The sequence below is a fragment of the Buceros rhinoceros genome, unplaced genomic scaffold (genome assembly GCF_000710305.1).
Source record: "Buceros rhinoceros silvestris isolate BGI_N320 unplaced genomic scaffold, ASM71030v1 scaffold11513, whole genome shotgun sequence".
In the NCBI taxonomy this organism is placed as follows: domain Eukaryota; kingdom Metazoa; phylum Chordata; class Aves; order Bucerotiformes; family Bucerotidae; genus Buceros; species Buceros rhinoceros.
The window spans coordinates 1-21,035 of NW_010401836.1; the positions used below are offsets into that span (position 1 = coordinate 1).

General features: G+C 41.9%; 1 protein-coding gene across 1 annotated transcript in view; it reads left to right on the top strand.

Moving 5' to 3' along the window:
- The first annotated feature begins 197 nt into the window (after window positions 1-197).
- SLC5A8 (solute carrier family 5 (sodium/monocarboxylate cotransporter), member 8) overlaps window positions 198-21,035 on the top strand; it is a 25,154-nt gene continuing 4,316 nt past the window's right edge. The window contains exons 1-12 of the mRNA XM_010132410.1: window positions 198-530; window positions 2,609-2,674; window positions 6,578-6,629; window positions 8,224-8,291; window positions 9,139-9,293; window positions 10,595-10,735; window positions 14,713-14,842; window positions 16,289-16,377; window positions 17,804-17,916; window positions 18,792-18,859; window positions 19,152-19,238; window positions 20,280-20,473. Of these exons, the coding sequence (XP_010130712.1) occupies window positions 198-530; window positions 2,609-2,674; window positions 6,578-6,629; window positions 8,224-8,291; window positions 9,139-9,293; window positions 10,595-10,735; window positions 14,713-14,842; window positions 16,289-16,377; window positions 17,804-17,916; window positions 18,792-18,859; window positions 19,152-19,238; window positions 20,280-20,473 (1,496 nt within the window). The remainder of the gene's footprint in view (window positions 531-2,608; window positions 2,675-6,577; window positions 6,630-8,223; window positions 8,292-9,138; window positions 9,294-10,594; window positions 10,736-14,712; window positions 14,843-16,288; window positions 16,378-17,803; window positions 17,917-18,791; window positions 18,860-19,151; window positions 19,239-20,279; window positions 20,474-21,035) is intronic.

Sequence of the window (21,035 nt, forward strand, 5' to 3'; positions counted from 1 at the left end):
GGAGGCACCGCACCGCTCCGTGCTCGCCCCGGCGAGGAGCGCTACCCCGCACCACAGCGCTCCACAGCTGCCCGGCGGGGGTCCTGTCGCCATCCCATTCCTTCTGCTGTCGCCCCGTGCCGTCCCTGCGGGAGCAGCAGCTGTCCCTCTGATTTTGAGGCATATCCTTGGCTCCAAGAGCAAGTCTCTCCGATAGCATGGGGCGCTTTACTGTCTGGGACTACGTGGTCTTTGCGGCCATGCTGCTGGTCTCGGCCGCCATCGGGGTCTACTACGCCTTTGTGGGAGGGGCACAGAAGACATCTGACGACTTCCTCATGGGGGGCCGCAGCATGACCGCCGTCCCTGTCGCGCTGTCGCTCACCGCCAGCTTCATGTCAGCTGTCACTGTGCTGGGCACCCCTGCTGAGATCTACCGCTATGGTGCCATTTTCTGCATCTTCGCCATCACCTATGGCCTGGTGGTACTGTGCAGTGCCGAGATCTTCCTGCCTGTCTTCTACAAGCTGGGCGTTACTAGCACATATGAGGTAAGGTGGAATGGAAGGAGCCTTTCTGCAGCCTTCAGGGAGCTGGGGGGCTTCTCACCCCTGTTTTCTACATGTCTTCCCTCAGTCTCTTACCTCAAATGTCCCTGCACTCTGTGCTGCCCTGTATCTCCACACTCCCAAGAGCAGACTGCAACCTGCTGTGTCCTGCCCACACTGCCTCCACAAAGAGGAGATGTTCAGCCCTGCTGGCTTGGCTCAGAAGCTGTGTATCATGCCAGATTTGTTTTCACATTCCAGCTACTCAATTCAGCAGGTGGATTAATCCTTGTGCAGGTTGGATAGTGACATGTGGTTAATGACGTGTTATTAATAAACCAAGAGCAAAATGCAAGACCAATCTAGCATAGGAACTAGAGTTCTCCCATCACACTCCCTCCAGATGGGTTTCTAAGCTTAAGATCAGCCACAGCAGTCCCCCTCTGGCAGGGTATGTATTTGTGCTGTTCCTAGAGATTTTGGGTAGACCCCATTTCCATCTGAGGCTGTTCACACTGGTGAATGTCTTCTCCATCATGCTTATGTGGGGAGGTCAGCAAGTGTTCTGTATCTGTGAGAGTTTTCTTCCACCAAAGTATGGCTAAGCTGGTCTTCAGTGTGTAACTTAAAGTTATAGGTATCAATGCAGAGACACATCTGGGGTGGTGGGACAATCAGGGGTCAAGTCTGACTGTTTTGGGGTGATGAAGCATTATATTAAGACATTATTCTAATTTAAAAGGTCCGTGCAACCTGTTTATCTTCCTGCATGGGAGAGCTCCTAGCTGCAGATTTGGAGGCAAATTGCTCTTCTCACAGAGCACATCGGGAAAGGGGCATTGGTGCAGGTGAAAGTCTTTTGTTAGATACTGGACTTTATCATTTTATCACACTGAACAGGGAGGGTTGCAGCACTGGAAGCTGAAAACAAGGTTTCTGTTGGTGAATTTGGACAAGAATTCACCAACAGAAATTTCTGGTGATTTCCAGAGTGTTTTTAAATAAAGACTTTTGACTGGAAACTCACTGATAATCTTGGGGTTAAGTGAGAGTAGTGCAGCTATAAAAGATATATCTTCTATTGGTGGTCAGGGTTCAGAGATTAAACAACTTCTGGTGTCTTTCCAGGAGTTCGGTACTGATTCCTTGCGTAGACATGCTAACAGATCATGTTTTAAATGCTCAATTCGCAAGTAAGCACTTTGAGATATTTCAGTGTTTGCTTGTGTCAGTTGAACAGACCATCAGGCAAAGGTGATCCGTTTTTACAACCACACACCCTAGAGGGTTGTTAAGAACAGATGGTGGGAAGAAATCTGCCCTGTAGCATGGACAGACTTATTCAGAGGTTGTGCTGTCCCAGGCTAGGCAGAAAAGAGAGGGTTCCTGTTTTGCAAAAGGCTTGATTTCCACTTACTGGTAGAATATGGCAAGTTGCTTTGGGCAGTGCAGAAGATGAGGTTACCACCATGGAAGAAAGCTGCTGACCACTGAGAACCTTCTGCCCACTCTCACAGCCGTTCAGAAGGACACGCATAATGCCAGAGTTTCCAAATCGACTAAGGCTTAGGAATAGCTGTAATGCTTTCTTTTTCTCTGATCTCACAACAGAAGTGGGGTCTGTTGTTTGCTGTTATGTCATTGTGAACTTTTAGGTTGGCTTGGGCAGTCAAGATTTGGACTTGATAATCATTTTGATTCCCTTCCAACTTAGGATATTCAACGATTCTGTGATAATACAGAGAATACGTGCTGGTCTCTTGCCAGGTCACGGTGCACAGCTCCTCATCTATTGAGTGCCCGGAGGCAGCTGGGTAGCACCAGTTTTCATTCTACAGACTCCATTGTATTCTGACTAGTTTATGTCTGCTTCACTTGCTTGTGTGTTATTAACCAATGAAGAGGTCTGTAGAGAAATATCAAATCAAGTTGAAAGAGATATCAATCAAGGTGACTCTAAGAGTTTTGGCAATTTATGTAAAAGTAAAAATGATGCTATGCCCTTTTCATTGTTTCACTCTAGTCCTATCAGCAGAGTCAAGTTTCAGTATAAACGTTTGTTTTTTCTTCTTTTTTTGCAGTATTTAGAGCTTCGATTTAATAAATACCTGCGCCTTTGTGGAACGGTCCTCTTCATTATACAAACGGTAAGTAAACCTTAAAGCTGTTCTGTGGTCCTCATAGCTACCAAGATTCTTCAGCTTAGTGTAACTGGCTGTTTCCTCTGAATGATTGATGAGGTTACTGCAGTGTATGGATTGCTGGGAGTGGGAGAAACAAAGCTCTTTCTGCTCCAAAGCAATGAGGTGGGGAGCAGATGCTGGGCTACCTGCCTCTTGGGTCTCTGTGCATTGTTGAGCACCCAGAGCAGTCACTTGGCATCAGCACCATGCCAAGAGACAAGCAACCCTTCACTGCAGGGTAGCAGTGTGAAGAGCAGGCATTCGCCTGCCTGCTGGAGAACCCCACAATGGGTTCAGAATGTAAACATGCCCCAATTATCTACAGCAGCAGTTTTCATCCTCTGGTGCATGAATTCTGGGAGTCTGACTAATTCTCAAGGGTCTGTGAAAGGTGACAAAACAAGCTGTCAGGAGCTGTCATTTACTGCACAAGGGTTTGTACCACCACCACTGGAAAAAAAAAATTGGGCGTCTGCAAACTGAGAAGTAGTAAATTACTGCCCTGGGGTATGTTATGCAAAAACAGTTAGTGGTTAAATGTACAGGGAGCATGTGCCAAATACATCAGAAACAAAAATGTCTTCTCTTCACAATTTGTAACTGGACTTTTTGGGAAATTCAAATATACAGTCAGAAAACTTTTTGAGTTACATGCTTGTTTTTTTCCGGTTTTTTATATTTAAGAGACACCAGGACAATCACACTTGCACCAATAAGATGGTGGTCAATGCAATGCTGTCTCCTTATTTGAACGGTGCTTAGCTGGCATTTATAGATACACAAGCTCATAGGAAAAGTAGAGCGCTAGCATGTGTGAATCCTGACACTGTTTCACCAGCAAATACCAAGACATCACAGCTGCATGAGTTGGAACAAGCCAAGCATAATCTTTGCTTACAAAGATCAGAAAAAACAATTCTATACAACTTAAATACGTGCTCCAGGAAATGAACTCAAGATCTGTAGATGTCTTTCTGTGATAAGCATAGCAACTTAATCTGAATAATGAAAAGATTAGTGAGGAAAGGAGATTCCCCAGGATTTTAATGGTGCAATTTTAACAGTTCTGTAAATGGTGGCATGTGTTTAAAAGAAGAAGAAAAAAATGGATATGTAGTAATACAACCTGAAAAGCTACTGAAGAAGTGGAAAGATCGTATCATCGGTCCTGTTTTAATTTACACAAAAATGTGATCATACTTGTGACAAATTTTAATTTCTGGTGGTTGAAAGCTTCTGGCATTTGTTTGCTGTGTATGAGAAAGCCACTCATGCTGATTCCCAGATTTAGCAGGCTTGGAGACATATGGGTTTGACTGATGGACTATCAGGAAGTTGGCTGGACGGTTGCATCCAAAGAGTTGCAGTCAATAGCTAAATGTCCTGATGGAAACCAGTAATGAGTGGTGCCCTTCAAGGGTCAGCACTGAGACCAATACTATTTAATGTCTTAGTTAATGGCATCGATAGTGGGAATGAGTTCACCCTCAGCACGTGTGTGGATGACACCAAGCTTAGTGGTGTAGCTGATTCACTAGAGGGAAGAGAGGGCATCCAGGGGTACTTTTACGAGTTTGAGGAGTAGGCCTATGTGAACTTGATGCAGTTCAGCAAGGCCAAGTGCAAGGTTCGCTCTTGGATCAGGGCAATCCCCAATATCAATACAGACTGGGGGATGAACTGATTGTGAGCAACCCTGCAGGGAAGGACTTGGGGATACCGATGGATGAAACATTTGACGTGAGTGTCGCCAGACAACATGAGAGCATCCGGTTCCTCCATGTTGAACCCAGGACAGTGAGCCAGCAATGTACACTCATAGCCCGGAAAGCCAATTCTATCCTGAGCTGCATAAGAAGAAATTTGGCCAGCAGGTTGAGGGAGGTGATCCTCCACTTCTACTCCGCTCTTGTGAGACCCCATCTAGAGTACTGCAGCCAGTTGTAGCATTCCCAGCAAAATAAAGTCAAAGACCCAATAAAGTAGGTCCAGAGGTGGACCATGAAAATGATCAGAGGGATGGAACACCTCTCCTGTGAAGAAAGGCTGAGTGAGTTGGGGTTGTTCAGCCTGGAGAAGAGAAGGCTCCAGGGAGACATTATTGTGGCCTTTCAACATTTAAAGGGGGCTTATGAAAAAGGTCCAGAGAGACTTTTTACCAAGGCCTGTAGTGACAGGACAAGGGCCAATGATTTTAAACTGAAAGAGGGCAGTTATATTTGATATAAGGAAGAAATTCTTCGCAATGATGGTGATGGGACACTGGACCAGGTTGTCTAGAGAAGTTGGGGATGCCCTATCTCTTGAAGTGTTCAAGGTCAGGTTGGATATAGCTACCTGATCTAGTGGAAGATGTCCCTGCCTACAGCAGGAGAGTTGAACTAGCTGTTCTTTAAAGGACCTTCCCACCCAAACCGTTCTATGATTCTATCATTCAGCAGTATGTGCTGACAGCAAGTCGAATATCGACAAATGTCAGCAGTGGCAGCTAGTTCTGAGGAGACATTTGCCAGGGACAGATCAGGTCTGGCAGCTTTCGTTACACAGAAGCTATAGCTGACAACCTAGAGAGGACTCATGGCATTGAGAAAACAAACATGCGCACACACAGGGAGGGAGTGGTACACAGGTAAGATCAGTTGTTTCCCCAATGGTCCCACCATCCTTTCTGGCACATCCTTGTAGCAAGGGACCAGGGCAATCTGGTGATGCTGCGTGGTGTAGCTCCTCCGTACTAATTTCCTCCCATGTCTGGATTACTGCTCACTCCAGTTACCTCTTGACTCTCTCCCCAGCATAAGCCTCTGGACATGTGGCAGACCTCTGCCACAGGGACTGGATTTGACCTGCTTAAAAGTCACAGGGGATAATCCAGTGGTTAGCCATGCTGCTCTGGTTTACCACCTGTGCCTAGGGCAGACTCCACACTTGGCAGGAAGGCCAGAGGCTTGCTCAGTGCTGGATGATGTCTGATACTGCTGCTTTTCCATGCTCAAGTCCCACTCCTGTAAATCAGGGGTCATGGTTCAGCCATGGAAAGCTGAATCAAGTCAGCTGACTCAAAGCTGAATCAAGACAGGACCTGACTGTGCTTTAGATCCTTTGAATCAAGACCACTGACCTTCACAGAAGTTATCTGTACCTTGCAAGCTGTATTCCACTGGACCATGTCACAGCTGAACTTGTCCTAGCAGTGCAAGGCAGTAATAACAGTGGTAAAAAAGCAAACAGGATTTAAATATATACACAAAGAAATTACAGAGGATGTCAGCGTATGAATCCATTATGCCCAGAAAAGTGTATGGGATAGCTCTTTTGTTTGCCTATATCTTTACTGTATTGGGTGAAAATGCAAATCTACTGATAATCATGCATGGTTTCATCTGACAGGAGCGTAATTCTATAATGCTATCCATAATGAGTAACTAATGCTGTATTTTTTGTTCTTACTCACATGCATTATAGTTGCATACTGAGAGGCATATCGATTCTGAAAATGAGAAAATAAATTGTAATTGGTTTCTTGGCAATCGGTGTAAACCTTATCAAGTTCCTTTTGCACTTGTTTCTGCCATATAATTACAGTTTTAAAGCCATAAAATAAGTTAATTATAAAAGCCAGGAGAAGATAAGAGGGATTTGGTCTTTAAGAGTCCCTCGTGTTTGTTTTAAGAACACTAGGCTGTGAGACTGCAGTCTCGATTGTAATCAGACATTCGTCTTCTAACAATTGGAATTATTTCCTAGCAGTTATGAATTTAGGAAATATTGAATGCATAAATCCTTGCAAAGAAATGATCTCAGAAAGCTATCACCTTCCCAGGAATTTACATTTATTTTGATCTTATATCTTTTTTCCCCTTCTAGACTTTATATACTGGTATTGTCATTTATGCTCCAGCTTTAGCACTAAATCAAGGTAAGATGAGTATACTGCAACTGCCCTTCTACTGTCATATTTTTTCCTGCATGTAATAGTGGCATGCTTTTTTTGGCACTGCATACCTAAAAATATAGCTCAAGGCTTGACTGTGTCATATTCTAAGATTTCCTGATGGAAGTTCTGCTAAAAGGCCTCACATTTGTAATCCTAGTCCTTTATCCCCCTACCTGTAAGGAATTATAGAAGCAGCTCAAGGGGAAAACCTGTTCCCATTTACTCTACCTCTCATGCAACATTCTTAGGTAATGGCTACATTCAGAAAAATTAAGAAGACTTACATAAATTTTGAAGGCAATGCAGAGACTTAATGTACTTAATTCCCCTGCTTATGTGCTGTTTTTCAAGAGGAGAATGAGGCAAAAGTTCTATAAATATGGTTTTGGGCTCCCCGGAACTGTTTAACTCAGCCTATCATTTTGCCAGGAAAATCACATCAACAGCAAGGAGATCTTCAAACTTAAGATGTTTGTTGTGATATTTACAAAATGAAATATTTCCGTTTTCTATTCCAAAAGGACTCTTTGCTTTGAAAATGAGCCAAATTTATTTTTAAAGGGGGAAGAAAAAGTTTTTATGTGGAGTCAAATGTGGAGTCTATTTTTAATATGACACAATTTATTTGCCCACTTGGCAAGAAAAAACAATAGCAAAATGCAAATAAAAAATGAATCATTTTGGCTAGAATGGAAATCACAATTGTTCTGTTCATTTTTTTGTTGTGTTTTTTGGGGTTTTTTTTGGCTGGTTCCTTAGAACAAAAAGGAAGAATAAAACCAACACTGTCTGCAGTTATCTCCTCTGGCGTATAAATCCTACAGGCTTTATGTCCTTGATGTTTATATTTGCCCTGCAAATACACAATAAACCAAGCTATGACCTACCTGTCTCCCAACTAGAAGCAATGTTTTTCATTAGTTTTGTTGCAGCATTTCTCATTAGCCTGAGCTATCTGTTGGGGAGTGCTGAAGTGCCCTGCCTGGCAGCGCATGAGCGTGTCAAGCTGGGGCAGTGACAGCCTGTATGCCAACCACGGCACAGTGAAGTCTGGCATAAATATACTACCATGTTTCCCTAAAGGAAAGAAGAATAAAAGAAAGGCTTTTAGTCTGACACATTTCTTCCAGTGCATGCTTGAACCGCTTTGCCTCCGTGGAGCATCCCTGTGCTGTTTACTTGCTTAAATCCCCGACTCAGGACTCTGTGGGACTACCCAGGTGCTTCAAGGAAGGACACGTATTTTAAAACCTTCATGAACTGGGGCATACAAACATATTGGATGTGTTGTTTGGCAGCATTCTCATTAACGACAAATAGCTTCTAAGATCCTGAAATACATCTAGCTTTGTAGCAGTTTCTAGCGTCTCTAATAACTGTTTCGTTTTCAGAACTAGTTAATGAGAATCCCCTGGTTTAGACACACTATTCTTTTCATTGCCATTTTTACCTCCTACTTTTGCATTTAACTTATTTCTGTTTATTTTCAACAACCACACTGGGGGTAAAAAATCCACCTTCATTTTTTTTGTCCCCAATGCCTCATTCACACTGGTGCCATTTCCCTCTTTTTCAGTCACTGGCTTCGACTTGTGGGGTGCAGTGGTGGCGACCGGTGTGGTCTGCACATTCTACTGCACACTGGTACGTGGGCCCTTCAACTGAGAAAAATCTCTGTTCCTTTCACCATTCATGTTAAATGTGGAATTTATTGCAAGTTAGCCTAATAACCAGGTTACCTTGTGGGAGTGCATTTCACAGTGCAGCTGTAGCCACAGGGACACGTTCACCCAGGGACTTCTCTGGATGCAAAGGTAGCCAGTATGTGACTCAAATCTTTTCTGTTCATTAAAACATTTTTAAGAACCACGAAAAAGGTTTCCCTTCCTAAACATCCTCCTGTGATTTTTCTTCTAATCTAGTAGGGTTTAGCTCTGTAATTTGTCAAGCACCTGCTTACCGCAACTATAATAGTCTTGTCTGTTATTGAACAGAGACACTGAAAATAGTAAGTGCCACATGAACAGGTTGGTCTTTAGATTAGTGTTAATTGGCCAAATATCTAGAAATTACTAAATGGAGCCTCAGTGACAAATTTACTTGTATATGTTAGATTAAATCAAGTTTATTTTTATTCATATGAATGGTATGCCTTCTGGAGTTAGTGGTACTTTATATATGTAAGACAAGCACTGTCTGCCAATTTATCTACAAACTTCTGAATCAGGTTATGTGATGAAGGGACCACTGGATCAAACTATGTGCACGGCCAAAGTGAATCCTAGTGGACTTCAAAAAAGGCTCAGGGTGTCCTGAATAGGTTCCAGGATGCAATTACTAAACACTCCATTACAGAATTGTTTCTATGAAAGATGATGAATTTCCTCTAGTATGCATAATATGGATAGTAACGTTTCTCTTAGTTGAATGTGAGTCCAAAGCAAGAGTACTCCTGTCCTGTTTTACCTGATATATGATGTTCCTCATGCAGGGTGGTCTGAAGGCAGTGGTGTGGACAGATGTTTTCCAGGTTGGAATCATGATCGCTGGATTTTCGGCTGTGATTATACGAGCTGTGGTGGTTCAGGAGGGAATTGGACGTATTGTAAATGATTCCTACTATGGAGGAAGATTAAACTTCTGGGAGTGAGTTTGTACTTGCTGACGATGTGCCTTTTTATAACTACAAATAGAGCCCAAGCCATTAACTGAAATTAAATTGCTACTGAAGGAGAAGGAGGGCAGGAGTTGTGACCCAGTTTTTATATATTTTTAAACAAGCTTACCTAGTTTGAGGGGTATACAGCATGCAAAATCCTATAAAGAGAAAAACCTTTTTACTTTGTAAGTAGGTGTTTTAAGGATACATTTTGGATTCCACTGAAAGCAAATGGTGAATAGGAGAGGACAATCATATTTATATTTATAATTTGCAAGTAGCTGGTTTGGCATTTCAGCTACTGAACCAAACAACTGGGAAAATAATAGTTTTTGTCTAAATGGAAAAAGGGAGATGTTTCTCTTTTCCTGGAAGAAAAATAAAAGGTAGTTTTAATAATATTTTACCCTCTGTTAATCATGCCTAAAATATCATTTTGCCAGGTCAAGAATATTCATTCTGACAGTGTTGAATCAAAAACCATTTTAAGTTAAAAAAGAAGTTGCTGTACTTTTGATGAATAGGTGATTCCTCTGAGAAACTTCACCCAGCGATGTTAGTAAAAGTTTAGTGTGACAAGTATTACCTTTTGTCCTTTTGTCTATTGGTTCAGGTTGTTCTCTCAAATTCTTCAGTAAGTAATTCATCTGGGGATTTTTTTTTTTCTTCTCATGAATAGTCTTTTATTTCAATCTGTTTGGCTGAGTTAAAGTCATAGATTTCACAGAGGGAAAAAGAAAAGGAATAAAAAAAGGATTAAAGACATAATAGGTGAAATAATATAATTACATTGTTCACCAAGATAACCATAATTTATTGCTACATTTAAATATGATTTAAAAAAATTAAATATTTATAGCCATCTGAAATCTATTATTCACTTAGAGCTAAACCAGCAAAATGTTTTACAGAGTCTTTTTCCACAAAGACTGGGCATGCAAGCATACCTTTATATTGGTGTTAGTCTGATGTCCATCTTAGATAAGCAGGCATATTAAACTTTTAACTGGAACATCATTTCATCACAGGTCACAGGCCTCACACAGCTTTACTTAAAACTGTAGTACGCAGGCAAATAAATCAGTTAAACTTCACCTTTGGACAGATCAGACTGTTTCACTAGGTCAAGATTTCAGCTCAGAGTTTTAAAATTTGTTTTCTGTAATTTCATGTGAAGTTGGAGTATCCGAATGCTCAAAATCTGGCCAAATTAAGAGAGTTTGTATTAGAGCGAATACAGGCAATTTTAATATTCTGAATTTGTCTTCTCTTTTCCCTCTCATTGTAGCTTTAATCCCAATCCTTTGCAAAGACACACCTTCTGGACGATTGTTATAGGTGGGACTTTCACATGGACGAGCATATATGGGGTCAACCAGTCTCAAGTACAGAGATACATTGCATGCAAAAGCAGGTTCCACGCAAAACTGTAAGTCTGCCTACAGTAGCTTTTAATGTCTGAATGTAACAGTGATCGTTCTTTACGAGGGAGGGTTTTTTTGAAGTAATGTGTTTTGTTTATATAAAACGCAATTGTAAAGTGTAACAACATTTGCCTTCTGTTTTGTAGACCAGGAAGAAGACAAATCAGCGCAATAAATGCTGGTATTTAAATTACATATAATTGCTGTAACAGTGAACTTTGTGCAAGAATGTTTTACTGTGCCAGTATTCCTGCATACAAATAGCTGCATTAAGTTTATATGCAACCTAAAGACCAAACAATATAGTACTTGTGCTACAGCCATATCAGGACAGCATCTTGAATTGCTACTCAACTAAACCTAAATCATTGTGTGGGAGTTTTGCATAAGTAAAGACTAAAAGATTTTTCCATACCAATGAGTATAGGCATGAGAAAAACGCAGAAATGCTTTGTTCAGTGATAAAATTGCTGAAAAATGATACGTATTTTGTTTTCATAATAATAATGACAATTTTTTTAGGAATTCAGTATGGAAAATGGCAGAGTTCTGTTGTCCTTGAATTGGAATATTTAGAATGGAGTATATTTACTATTATCTTACCTTTAGCATTAGTAACGTTCCAGTAGTTCACAACTCAGGATTTAAGTATTTTTAACAAGCTTATAAAGTCCATTTATATGTTTCACCTATAAATGTACATCATAACTATAGTCCCTATAAAACCTGTAATACAGTGACATACAGAGGAGTTTTATGAAGACTTTCACTTCACAAAGTTTGCAAAATACCCAGAAAATCGTGCAGTTTAGAACTCCTTTATTTTGGTTATAGCGATAAAGAACATGTACTTTTCAGACATTTAAGCTGCAGACAGGAATGAGCTGATGGTCATCATCTGCCACATCTCCAGCACATCATGTGGCTTCTCCACAATCTCTGGCACGTGGCTGGGCTCCAGATTCTTTGCACTGCAGAGGCAAGAGGTGCATTTCACATCTGTGATGCTGTGTGGCATGTTTGCATATAGGAAAACAGCCACATACAATGTACCAGATTTGTGTACCAGTGAGACTGTTCTGCCTGAGCATCTGCTCCTCGTAGGGCTGTGTTCCTCTCTTGCACCTTCCTTATCTTCATTGTAAGCAGGGACATCTCCAGAGCATCCCAGAAGCAGAGTGTGGCCAAGGAGAATCTGGCACCATGGCAGCTTTTGGGCACATTTTCTGAGCTGTTGCAGCTGCTTTCACCAGGACTGGAGGTTAAGTGGTTCTGGAGGGGCGTGGATGGGATTTGCGAGTCGTACAATAGTAGCTGTGGTACAGCCTTAATTAATCAGTGGAGTCCTTTGCTGCTGACATGAGTGGTTGGACTTCACGGCATCTTGCTTGTACCTTACTTGTGCAGGATATTTCCCCTGCATGGAGAAATCATTTTGTATAATGGCTGCAGCTTGTCACAACTATAAACACTGTCATTCTGCGGTGACTATCTACTTCATTTGCAAATGTAATTTGACACATCTGGCAAGTCACAGTGGTCTGCACTGCTTATTGCCATTTAACCTGTACACAGAAGTGTAAAATGTCAACAGGTCAAAGTAATAGGTGTTTGTATCCCTGTGGCATTTACTGTAAGGCTCTATAAGAGACATCGCAATCATAAATCAGAGCTGAGAAAATAATTCTGTCACAGGTCTCAACTTGCAGTTTTTGGGAAGGCCTTTAACAGTGACACAAGAATAGGAATTTTCTCAGGCTTTGTGTAAGGTTTTGACCCCATTCAAGAAACGCATCAGTAGGTAGGAGCACATGCTGCCTTCCTCAAACAGTAAACTAGGCAAATTGAATGTAATGCTCATAAGTGAACAACCACAGGCACTCAGAGCAAGAGAGCTGCTGTTTCAGAAGAATATGGGCTACTAACACAATTTTCTCTACTTGCCTTTCAAGGTCATCACGTGGCATGTTTCAATGCTAAAATCTCAGAGCCAGCCTGAAACAAACAATAGAAAACAAGCCTTGCACAAACCTCACCTTACAAAACAGTCACAGTGCCTGCTTCACCCAAACTCCGCCCCATGTTACTTACCCAGAATTAGTGGGAACACCTCCCTCCCATAGTGCAGTAATTATTATACTCCAGTGCTTAGACATAGGGTGTGCCATGAGCTGGGATGTAAATCAGAAGAAAAAAACAGCTTTCTTTTCACTGTCAAGTGCTGACACAGTTTAAACCAAGAATTGCTGTATTCAGACAAACAACTTCTTTTGCTTCCATGTGTTTCTCTTTCTAATCTTTACTACGGGCTAATACTGCTACTACATCTGTTCAAAAGAGTTGGATTGATTTAACTCATTGGTTAAAATTTGTGTTAATTCAGCTTCTGAGCGCCTTGTATCAAGGTAGATTATGCTAATGCATGACCAGCTTCAGCTAAATGGCTGCAAGACATCCAACCAATACGTAAGCACTTGTAAGAAGAAGACTACTTCATTTTTGCTAAATTAATCTAGAGAGAAATTGTAAGTGATGCTGGTTTTGTGCTTTAGACCGCTCCTAATTGCAAATACAATGCATAAATGCAGATCTTCCCCTACTGTGGGTAAATCAGCTCTTATTTATGTAAGTCTTTTTAAAGAGTTTACATTGTTTACATTGCCAATGATTTTTCTATGGTATAAATCTGATAATTCAACTAGTTAGTCTATGTTATACCTTTCTGAAAACATCCGTTTCCATGGCTAATAAGGCTTATAAAGTTAGCTTTATGCCTTCATTCATCCTGATGCTCCTCTAGAGCAATCCAATGGCTGGTTGGTGCCACTTACCTTCTTGGGTGCTGAAAGCTCTAAAAGGCCCCCTGAAGCATTGCAAGCATGGATGTATTTGCACAGGAACCAAAGTTCCTTCCAGCAGATGTCTTGGCAGTTGGCACAGGTCCAAAGTATGTGAACTGTCAAAGAGTTAAATCATTGTCTGTGGATGGTACACATAACCAGCAGGCAATTACTGAAAGGAAATGCTGTTTTTCAAAGCCAACTTCCCCATTGGTGTGTTTGCTTGAACTAACCACTCTAGGTGAGAAGAACTTTGTGACCCAGGAGTTATCAAGATTTAAGAATCATTTGAGAAGGTTAGATAGTTAGATGGAAGGGAAAAGCCCTCACTGGGCAAGGAGAACAATTTGTTTTTCACTGCCAATAGACACTGCAGGTTGTGTGTGTCAAAAGTAGCATTAATGCCTAAAGGAAATACATTTCTGCTCTCAGCATTAGCTGAAGCTCCAATCAGGACGTAAGGAAGTGATGAAGTTACATGCCTCATGTTGCATAGTTACTGAAGGGAAAGCTCTGGGGTCAGTGGCAACCCTCTGCTCTCTGGAAGTGGCAGCTGTAGGTGGCTCCAGACCAGGTCCCAGGTCCCGGTGCCTTGTTGCTGCCTCCCACAGAGACTGTCCCAGGAGGAAATGGGGAATTTGTTGTTTTACAAGGGCAACTCCAGCACTCTGTAAGCATGGCACTGCAGCTCCAGAGACAAAGGAGTGCCGGTGATGAGTAAAGGGTTTCCCACACTTTGATCTGGGGCACCCCACCTTACAAAACTGTCAGGGGTTTGTCTTTACCAAAGGGTGAGGCAAGTGAGGGAGAGTGTCTTCCTGCCAGCTGCCTGCAATGTAAAACTCGCACGCATGATGAAACATTGGGGTTGCTGTATTGCTCCCATCACCTCCAGAGCTGACTTTGTCAGGAGTCAGGTACTCAGGCTGTACCACCAAAACCAGAGGTGTAATTCATATAATTAAAAATGTCATCTCACAACGGGTGAAATGCTGGGAGCCGTATCATGACTCAATATACAGCGGGCAGCCACCAACCAGGAGATCTCCGTGGTGCTGGTGCGGGTGCTTGCTTGTTTGGCCCTGGCGGGGTCTTGCAGGACATCAAGCTCTTACATGGTGTTCCCCTGTGTGTTGGTGCAGGTCCCTCTACATCAACCTGTTGGGCCTCTGGGCAATACTGGTCTGTGCGACACTGTGTGGCCTGGCCCTCTACTCCATCTACAAGGACTGTGACCCATGGACAGCAAAGCAGGTGTCAGCACTTGACCAGGTAGGACCCCACATTTCAGGGAAGTGAGAGGGCATCCTTCCTCTGCAGCCACAATAACCAGACAGGAGCGTTCGAGAGCCAGAGGGTTGGGAATAATGATGCACCTAATGTCCACGCCAGTGAGTCTGTAACAGTGAGGGATTAATCTGAGACCATGCTGGGACAGAATACCCTGGAGAAAGCAGCAGACCTGCCCTCGGCACTCTTCAGTCCCAGCGTCCCCTGGCTGTCCCAGAGCTGCAGGTCCCTCAGTGCCAGGTAAAGGAGGACGGCAGGGAGAGCAGCAATGTGGAGAGCCCTCGGTCCACCCACCTCTGGAGATACTTGGGTTCTTTACCAAAAATGGGCCCGGGAGTGCCAGCGTTGTGTGAAACAACACTTTGGAGAGAAGTGTGGGGAAGAGGCTGCTGCTAGGGGCAGCTGAAACAGCAGTGTGAATGACCATGGGCTCTAGTGAGCTGGTGCATCTCTCCTTCCTGCTCCTCCTTCGGAGGAGGGCTGGGCAATCAAACCACTTTGTACTGTGCTGTGGAGAAACCACCTTGTAACCAACAGTGGCCTCTTCCTAAATAGGCCTGGAGCAGCAGATTTACCTGAGGAACAAGAGCTCTGGGAGCCCACAGATAGCCAGAGTCGGGGCCCAAGGAAATCACACAAGTCATTTTTTCCCTATGCTTATGCCTGGAATAATCATAGGCTCTGGGTAGCACCCCACAGACAATAGCTGGAAAGCCAGGGGAAAAGCACAGGCATTGGAATACCTGGGGCAGGACCACTTGGTCTTTAAGGGTAGAATAAAATGAGATGTGGAAAGTAAGGTGGAAAATCAAAGGAAATTAAGTTGTTCCTGTCAACAAATTCTTTCAAATTCCTGTCAATTCAAATTCTTTCAGTGGAAACTGGAAGCAAGATACTAAAAAGACTAACTCATATGTGAAAAATATGTTTCACAGAGAGAAAATTATAAAATCCCTGTCTTTTTCCAGCACTCAGACCTTGCAAAGGTCAACAAATGACACAGAGTTGCCAATAAGAAAATGTTTCTCAGCTACCCTGAGGTTATTGGGCTGTAAAAACCTTTTAGTGGAACCAGCCGCAGAAATAAGCGTGTGTTATGGCACCCAAGCCCAACAAAGTGTTGTACAATACAGACTACCTGCTGCCCAGTGCCAGCTTCCTATACCATCGTCCCTGGAAACCAAGGCTGATGGCACAGCTATATGCTCACCTCTGCTAGGTGGTCTACACAGACTTTGCTGTGTTTCAAGTGGATGTTTTAGGATTGGTTTTTTTCCCTGTAAACCAACAAATAGTGCAAGGTGGGACATTCAAAATTAGAACAACTGGTCAGAATGCCAGTGAGAAGGCTATCGTATAAATAACACAGTGACAAAAAGAAAAATTAGGGGAAGATAGTAATATTTCTTACTCACTTGATTTTTTCAGCTAATGCCATACCTAGTGCTGGATATTCTCCGTGATTTTCCTGGAGTGCCAGGACTTTTTGTGGCTAGTGCCTACAGTGGGACATTAAGGTAAGTTAATAATGTGGAACCTAGTGTCTTTTTTTCCCCCTCTTTTGTTAGAGCTAAAGTTGCATTTACACTAAAACTTTGGCATTTCATTTCTTTGCCTAGCTAGTTTTTGTTCTTTAAAAAAGGCACTATAAGATCTTTGCTGATGCAGTTTAAAGTTCCATAGTTTTCAACAGTGGTACTCTTGAGGTCCTAGGACTCAAAGCTGTTGGGACTTCCCTACCAGCAATGTGAGGAAACAGCTAGCCACACGTGATGTACGGCACTAATGAATTCTCCTCTCAGTGCTTTTAGAGCCTCTCTGCTGTAGGAATCTATAATATATGGGTAGTTACATGAAATAATCTATAATAATAGATCTATAGATTACTATAATCTATATAATCAGTAGATTACTATAATCTATAGATCTATTATTATAGATCTATAATAATCTATAATACAGTTACATGAAACACATCCAGTTTGGAGGTATTTCCTCCTGCTTATCTTTAATTTTTCCAGTTTCAGACCTGCTTAACTTTAAATCCATTTCCAGTTTCAGACCTGCTTAACTTTAAAGCCATCTCCCTTTCTCATCCCTGATCTTTAGAGTCAAGTTTAACACAGAGTTCCTGGATTTCCAATTGTCTCTAATGAACCCCATGAAAACAACAATCACTATATATTTTTACCGAAGGAGACAAATCAATCGCCTGCTATCCCATAGCGGGGAACGTTTTGCTCATCTTTCCCAAGGAGCATCTTTTAGGAAACATCATCTCTCTCAAGGAAGGCTCTGAACAATATTAAGCAGATAAAAATGAGGAAACTTTTGACACAAGAATAATTTTTCTTTTGTTCTGAGTACTTATAACTACAGAAACAGAGGTAACAGCCAGGATACTTGTTTTTCCCATGCTGAGGTAAAGCTGGTGGCTTGTGAGAGCAAGATCCCGTGACTAAGGCTTTGTGTCTTAGAAGTGCTGGTTTCTCTGATACCATAGGAGCCTGGAATAGTTCAGTTTGGACTAGATGCCTTATTTTTAGATGACTCATCTGAAACCTCTAAGAGTGCATTAGAAGTAATCAGTGACCTGCATGTAGGAATTTTACCTATCCAGACGCATACTGTGAGGATCATTTGTGAAGGTATCACATATATTAGTAGCATATACAGCTTAGCCACATGTAATACACATTTTCATTGACTTCTCCAGGCCCATCTTCTCATCCATGCCTTCTCTTCATTAAAAGCAATTATTTTAAACAATTTTTGTAAGCTTTTAACTGCATGTAATGTAGTATAATCTGTAATAAGATTTCAACCAATACAGCAGTTACATTAGTTCTAGACAATAGCAGTTTCTCTCTGTCAGTAACCCGTCTGTTATCTTTGATTTCAGCTTCTAAGATTAAAAAATTATATAAATCTTGCCTTCTGTAGTACAGTGTCCTCCAGCATCAATGCTCTGGCTGCTGTGACTGTTGAAGACCTCATCAGGCCCTACTTCAGATCCCTCTCTGAAAAGAAGTTGTCATGGATTTCCATGGGGATGAGTATGTCTGGAAAATATCTTTTCCACTTTTGCTTTACAAAGTGAGGGCTTGATTCAGTTCTTGCTTATGGCAGTGCAAGTGAGGAGTAAGAGCATTCACACCAACAGGACTATGTTGGTGCAATACGGCTGCAGGTGCAGCCCAAGAGAGCGTGTGTAGTAAGTGTGGAAAAACCACAGTCCAACATGATGACATAGCCCATACCACTGAACACGGCAGACTGGTGGCAGGTGACAGGTATTAAATATTTTCACCCGAGAGCAGTTCCTTAAGCATTATTGCAAATGCTTTTTATGCCAAAATTGTCATGGATCTTATCGTGAGTTACCCAACATATCACATTAAACGGTGAGATTAGCCTGCTGCTTGTGCAGTGAAACTCAACAGGGCTAGAGGTGGAAAAAACCAAATAAACCAGTGTTATGGGTCCTGAGAAGATACGCTATGTCCCGGTAACCCAGGATGTTCTTTGTCATGGTGCCAGCTCCTAGTAATCTGCCAGCATTTACTTCCTTGCTGCTAATACTTCAGACTAAGAAGCAAAAATCATTCCCTGGAAATAAGGGCTATGACTCAGGAGATTAGCTGAGAAATACTAACAATACGTGTGGTATGGCCACTATGGCTAATCCATATGGCTGACATTTAGTAATTAATCTTTCGCAGTATTCAGAAAGAGGATTTTGTTGATTTGCATGATCTCTTACTGTAAACAGAAACCTGGCCTTTAGGCCAGTTCAGGCCCTCTTAGTAAAAACAGAGATGCTAGCGGGTTTGTTTTGGAGATGTCAGGGGCCATGCTGGGTCAGAAACATATCCATTAGTGATCTTCAACCTCTGGCAGATTTACACATCGTTCTGCCTTTTCCACATAGGCCTGTTTTATGGCGGAGTATGCATTGCTATGGCTGGAGTGGCATCTCTCCTGGGAGCCTTGCTGCAGGTAGGTGTCAGACTGCTTTTTTCATGCCCATGTTGAATGACCTAGAATGAATTATGTAAGAAAATAATTGCTATATACCATTACGAGATTTGTTGGGTACTGTCCTCAGACAGCCCATGGCCCAGCCTCTGCTTTAAGCACCCATGTAACTGCTATACCAAGTCCTGCCAGCTGAATAGACACCCATTAAAAAAACCTCCTAATTTCCTTCTCAATTTTCCTTCTTCCCTTCTTGCCATGTTGGAGGCTTTAACTTTTGCACAGCATCTGATAGACTCTCTTCCTTCCTCAGGCAGCTCTCAGCATTTTTGGCATGGTTGGTGGGCCACTTTTAGGACTGTTTGCCTTGGGGATCCTCTGCTCCTTTGCAAATGGAATTGTAAGTAGAAATTTAAAGCACTGCATATCCAAAATTCATTGATAATTTTGGGCATCTCCTTCACCCTCTCCCCCCAATAATTTTATAGTGGGCAGTGAGGGAGATGACTTTCATGCTTTCCAGGAGGACATTTCCCCTTGCTCCCTTTCCTCCTTATCCCAAGTTAGTGATGACAGGGCTGTATAGGAACTTAACTTCCATCCCATGAAGAGATTTACATGACCAGAGTGGGAAAAAAAATCTGAATGAAAATGAAACTTTGACAAGGATTTCTGGAAAATCTAGTTTTAGAAGCAGGGAACAATGCATCTTGAGATGTAGCTGAACAACCAGTAGACTCAGAAGTTACTGGCCTGTCAGAGCAAAGGGGTTCAGGCCAGGAAAATGGGGCCCAGGAACTTGCAGACTGAACTGCGGTGTTCTCAGAATGCTTCAGTATCGTGAAATTTAATTTTCAAAGGAAAAAGCTATTCCATCAAAAAATGGATTTGATAAACTTTGGGAATATCGTCCACAGGTCTGATAGGATTGCTCTTTAGCAGCATTTACTAAGCACTAACATTTACCTTTTTGCAATTGCAAATTTTATATATATACCAAAAAACACCCTCCAAAAAACCAACCAAACCTGAAACAAAATGCTAGCTGTCAGCCAAAACCACCTTCCACCCTGAAGCAGAAGAGATTTTTGCAAAAACAGATTACATGAAAAAAAGAAAAAGTTGCTTCTGTATTTATTCAAGGAAGGCCTCAAATAAAGCAGCATTGTCCTATATACCTTGCAGCCCAAAGTTACCCTTTGATTGTAAAGGCATACTGGCAAATAAGAAGAGGTATGCTCAGGAGCTGTGAGTAAACACTGTATTTCCCAAAAGGGGAATGAAGTAAACTCCCCAGTTCTCCCCAACTGTAATTTCATTTTTGCTATGGAACTTACAGTTTAGATTATCTCAGTTGTTTCTTACTCATCTAGGTGCTGTTTTTTTTTTAAATATCCTTTTGCTTTTCATATAAATCCAGATTTCATTTTCTGTTTTGCAGGGTGCATTTGTGGGTCTTGTTAGTGGCTTTGTTATTTCACTTTGGGTTGGAATTGGATCTCAGATTTATCCCTCACTCCCAGAGAGGACCAAACCACTATATCTCTCAACCGCAGGCTGTAATATTACCTCAGGCAATTTCACATCAACAGAAAATCCATTAACAACAGTTTTCAGCACAACTACTGCAGAGAGGTAAACAAGTTCATCACGTGCAATCAACAAAGAATGTATTTTTTCTTTTTTAAAGAAGCAGGAACATCTGTCTAGCACTTGGGTCACTATTGCTATCCCTCCCTAGTTTACCTACCAGACTGTCTAAGATGAAGCAGTTTTCTGTGTTTTTTTGGTTTTTTTCCTGTCAGAGTGAAGTTTGTCTGAGTTAGCCCAGAACAGAAGTCAAAGTGGATCTTCCTATTGATCTGAAAAGCTTCAGTTCAATATTTGAGTCTAAAGGGCTGGATATGCCTTACCAAGAAACATGGTGTTAAATAAAGCATAACATTTACAGTTATTGGACTACCTTCCACAGTCTGTCACATGAATTAAAGTAGTAGGCAGTTAAAGGGCACTTTGCCAGTTTAACAGCTCCACCTACAACAGCTTGTCTGTGCAGAAGTAGTTCTACTCAGAAAATTCAGAAGAGGGCATAATCTGTGTAACAGGCAAAAATATAAGAGATCTTCTCCCCTCTGTGGTTGCTATAGGTCTTACTTTGGACAAGCACAATTAAGCGTGCAGTATAGGAAAATGACAG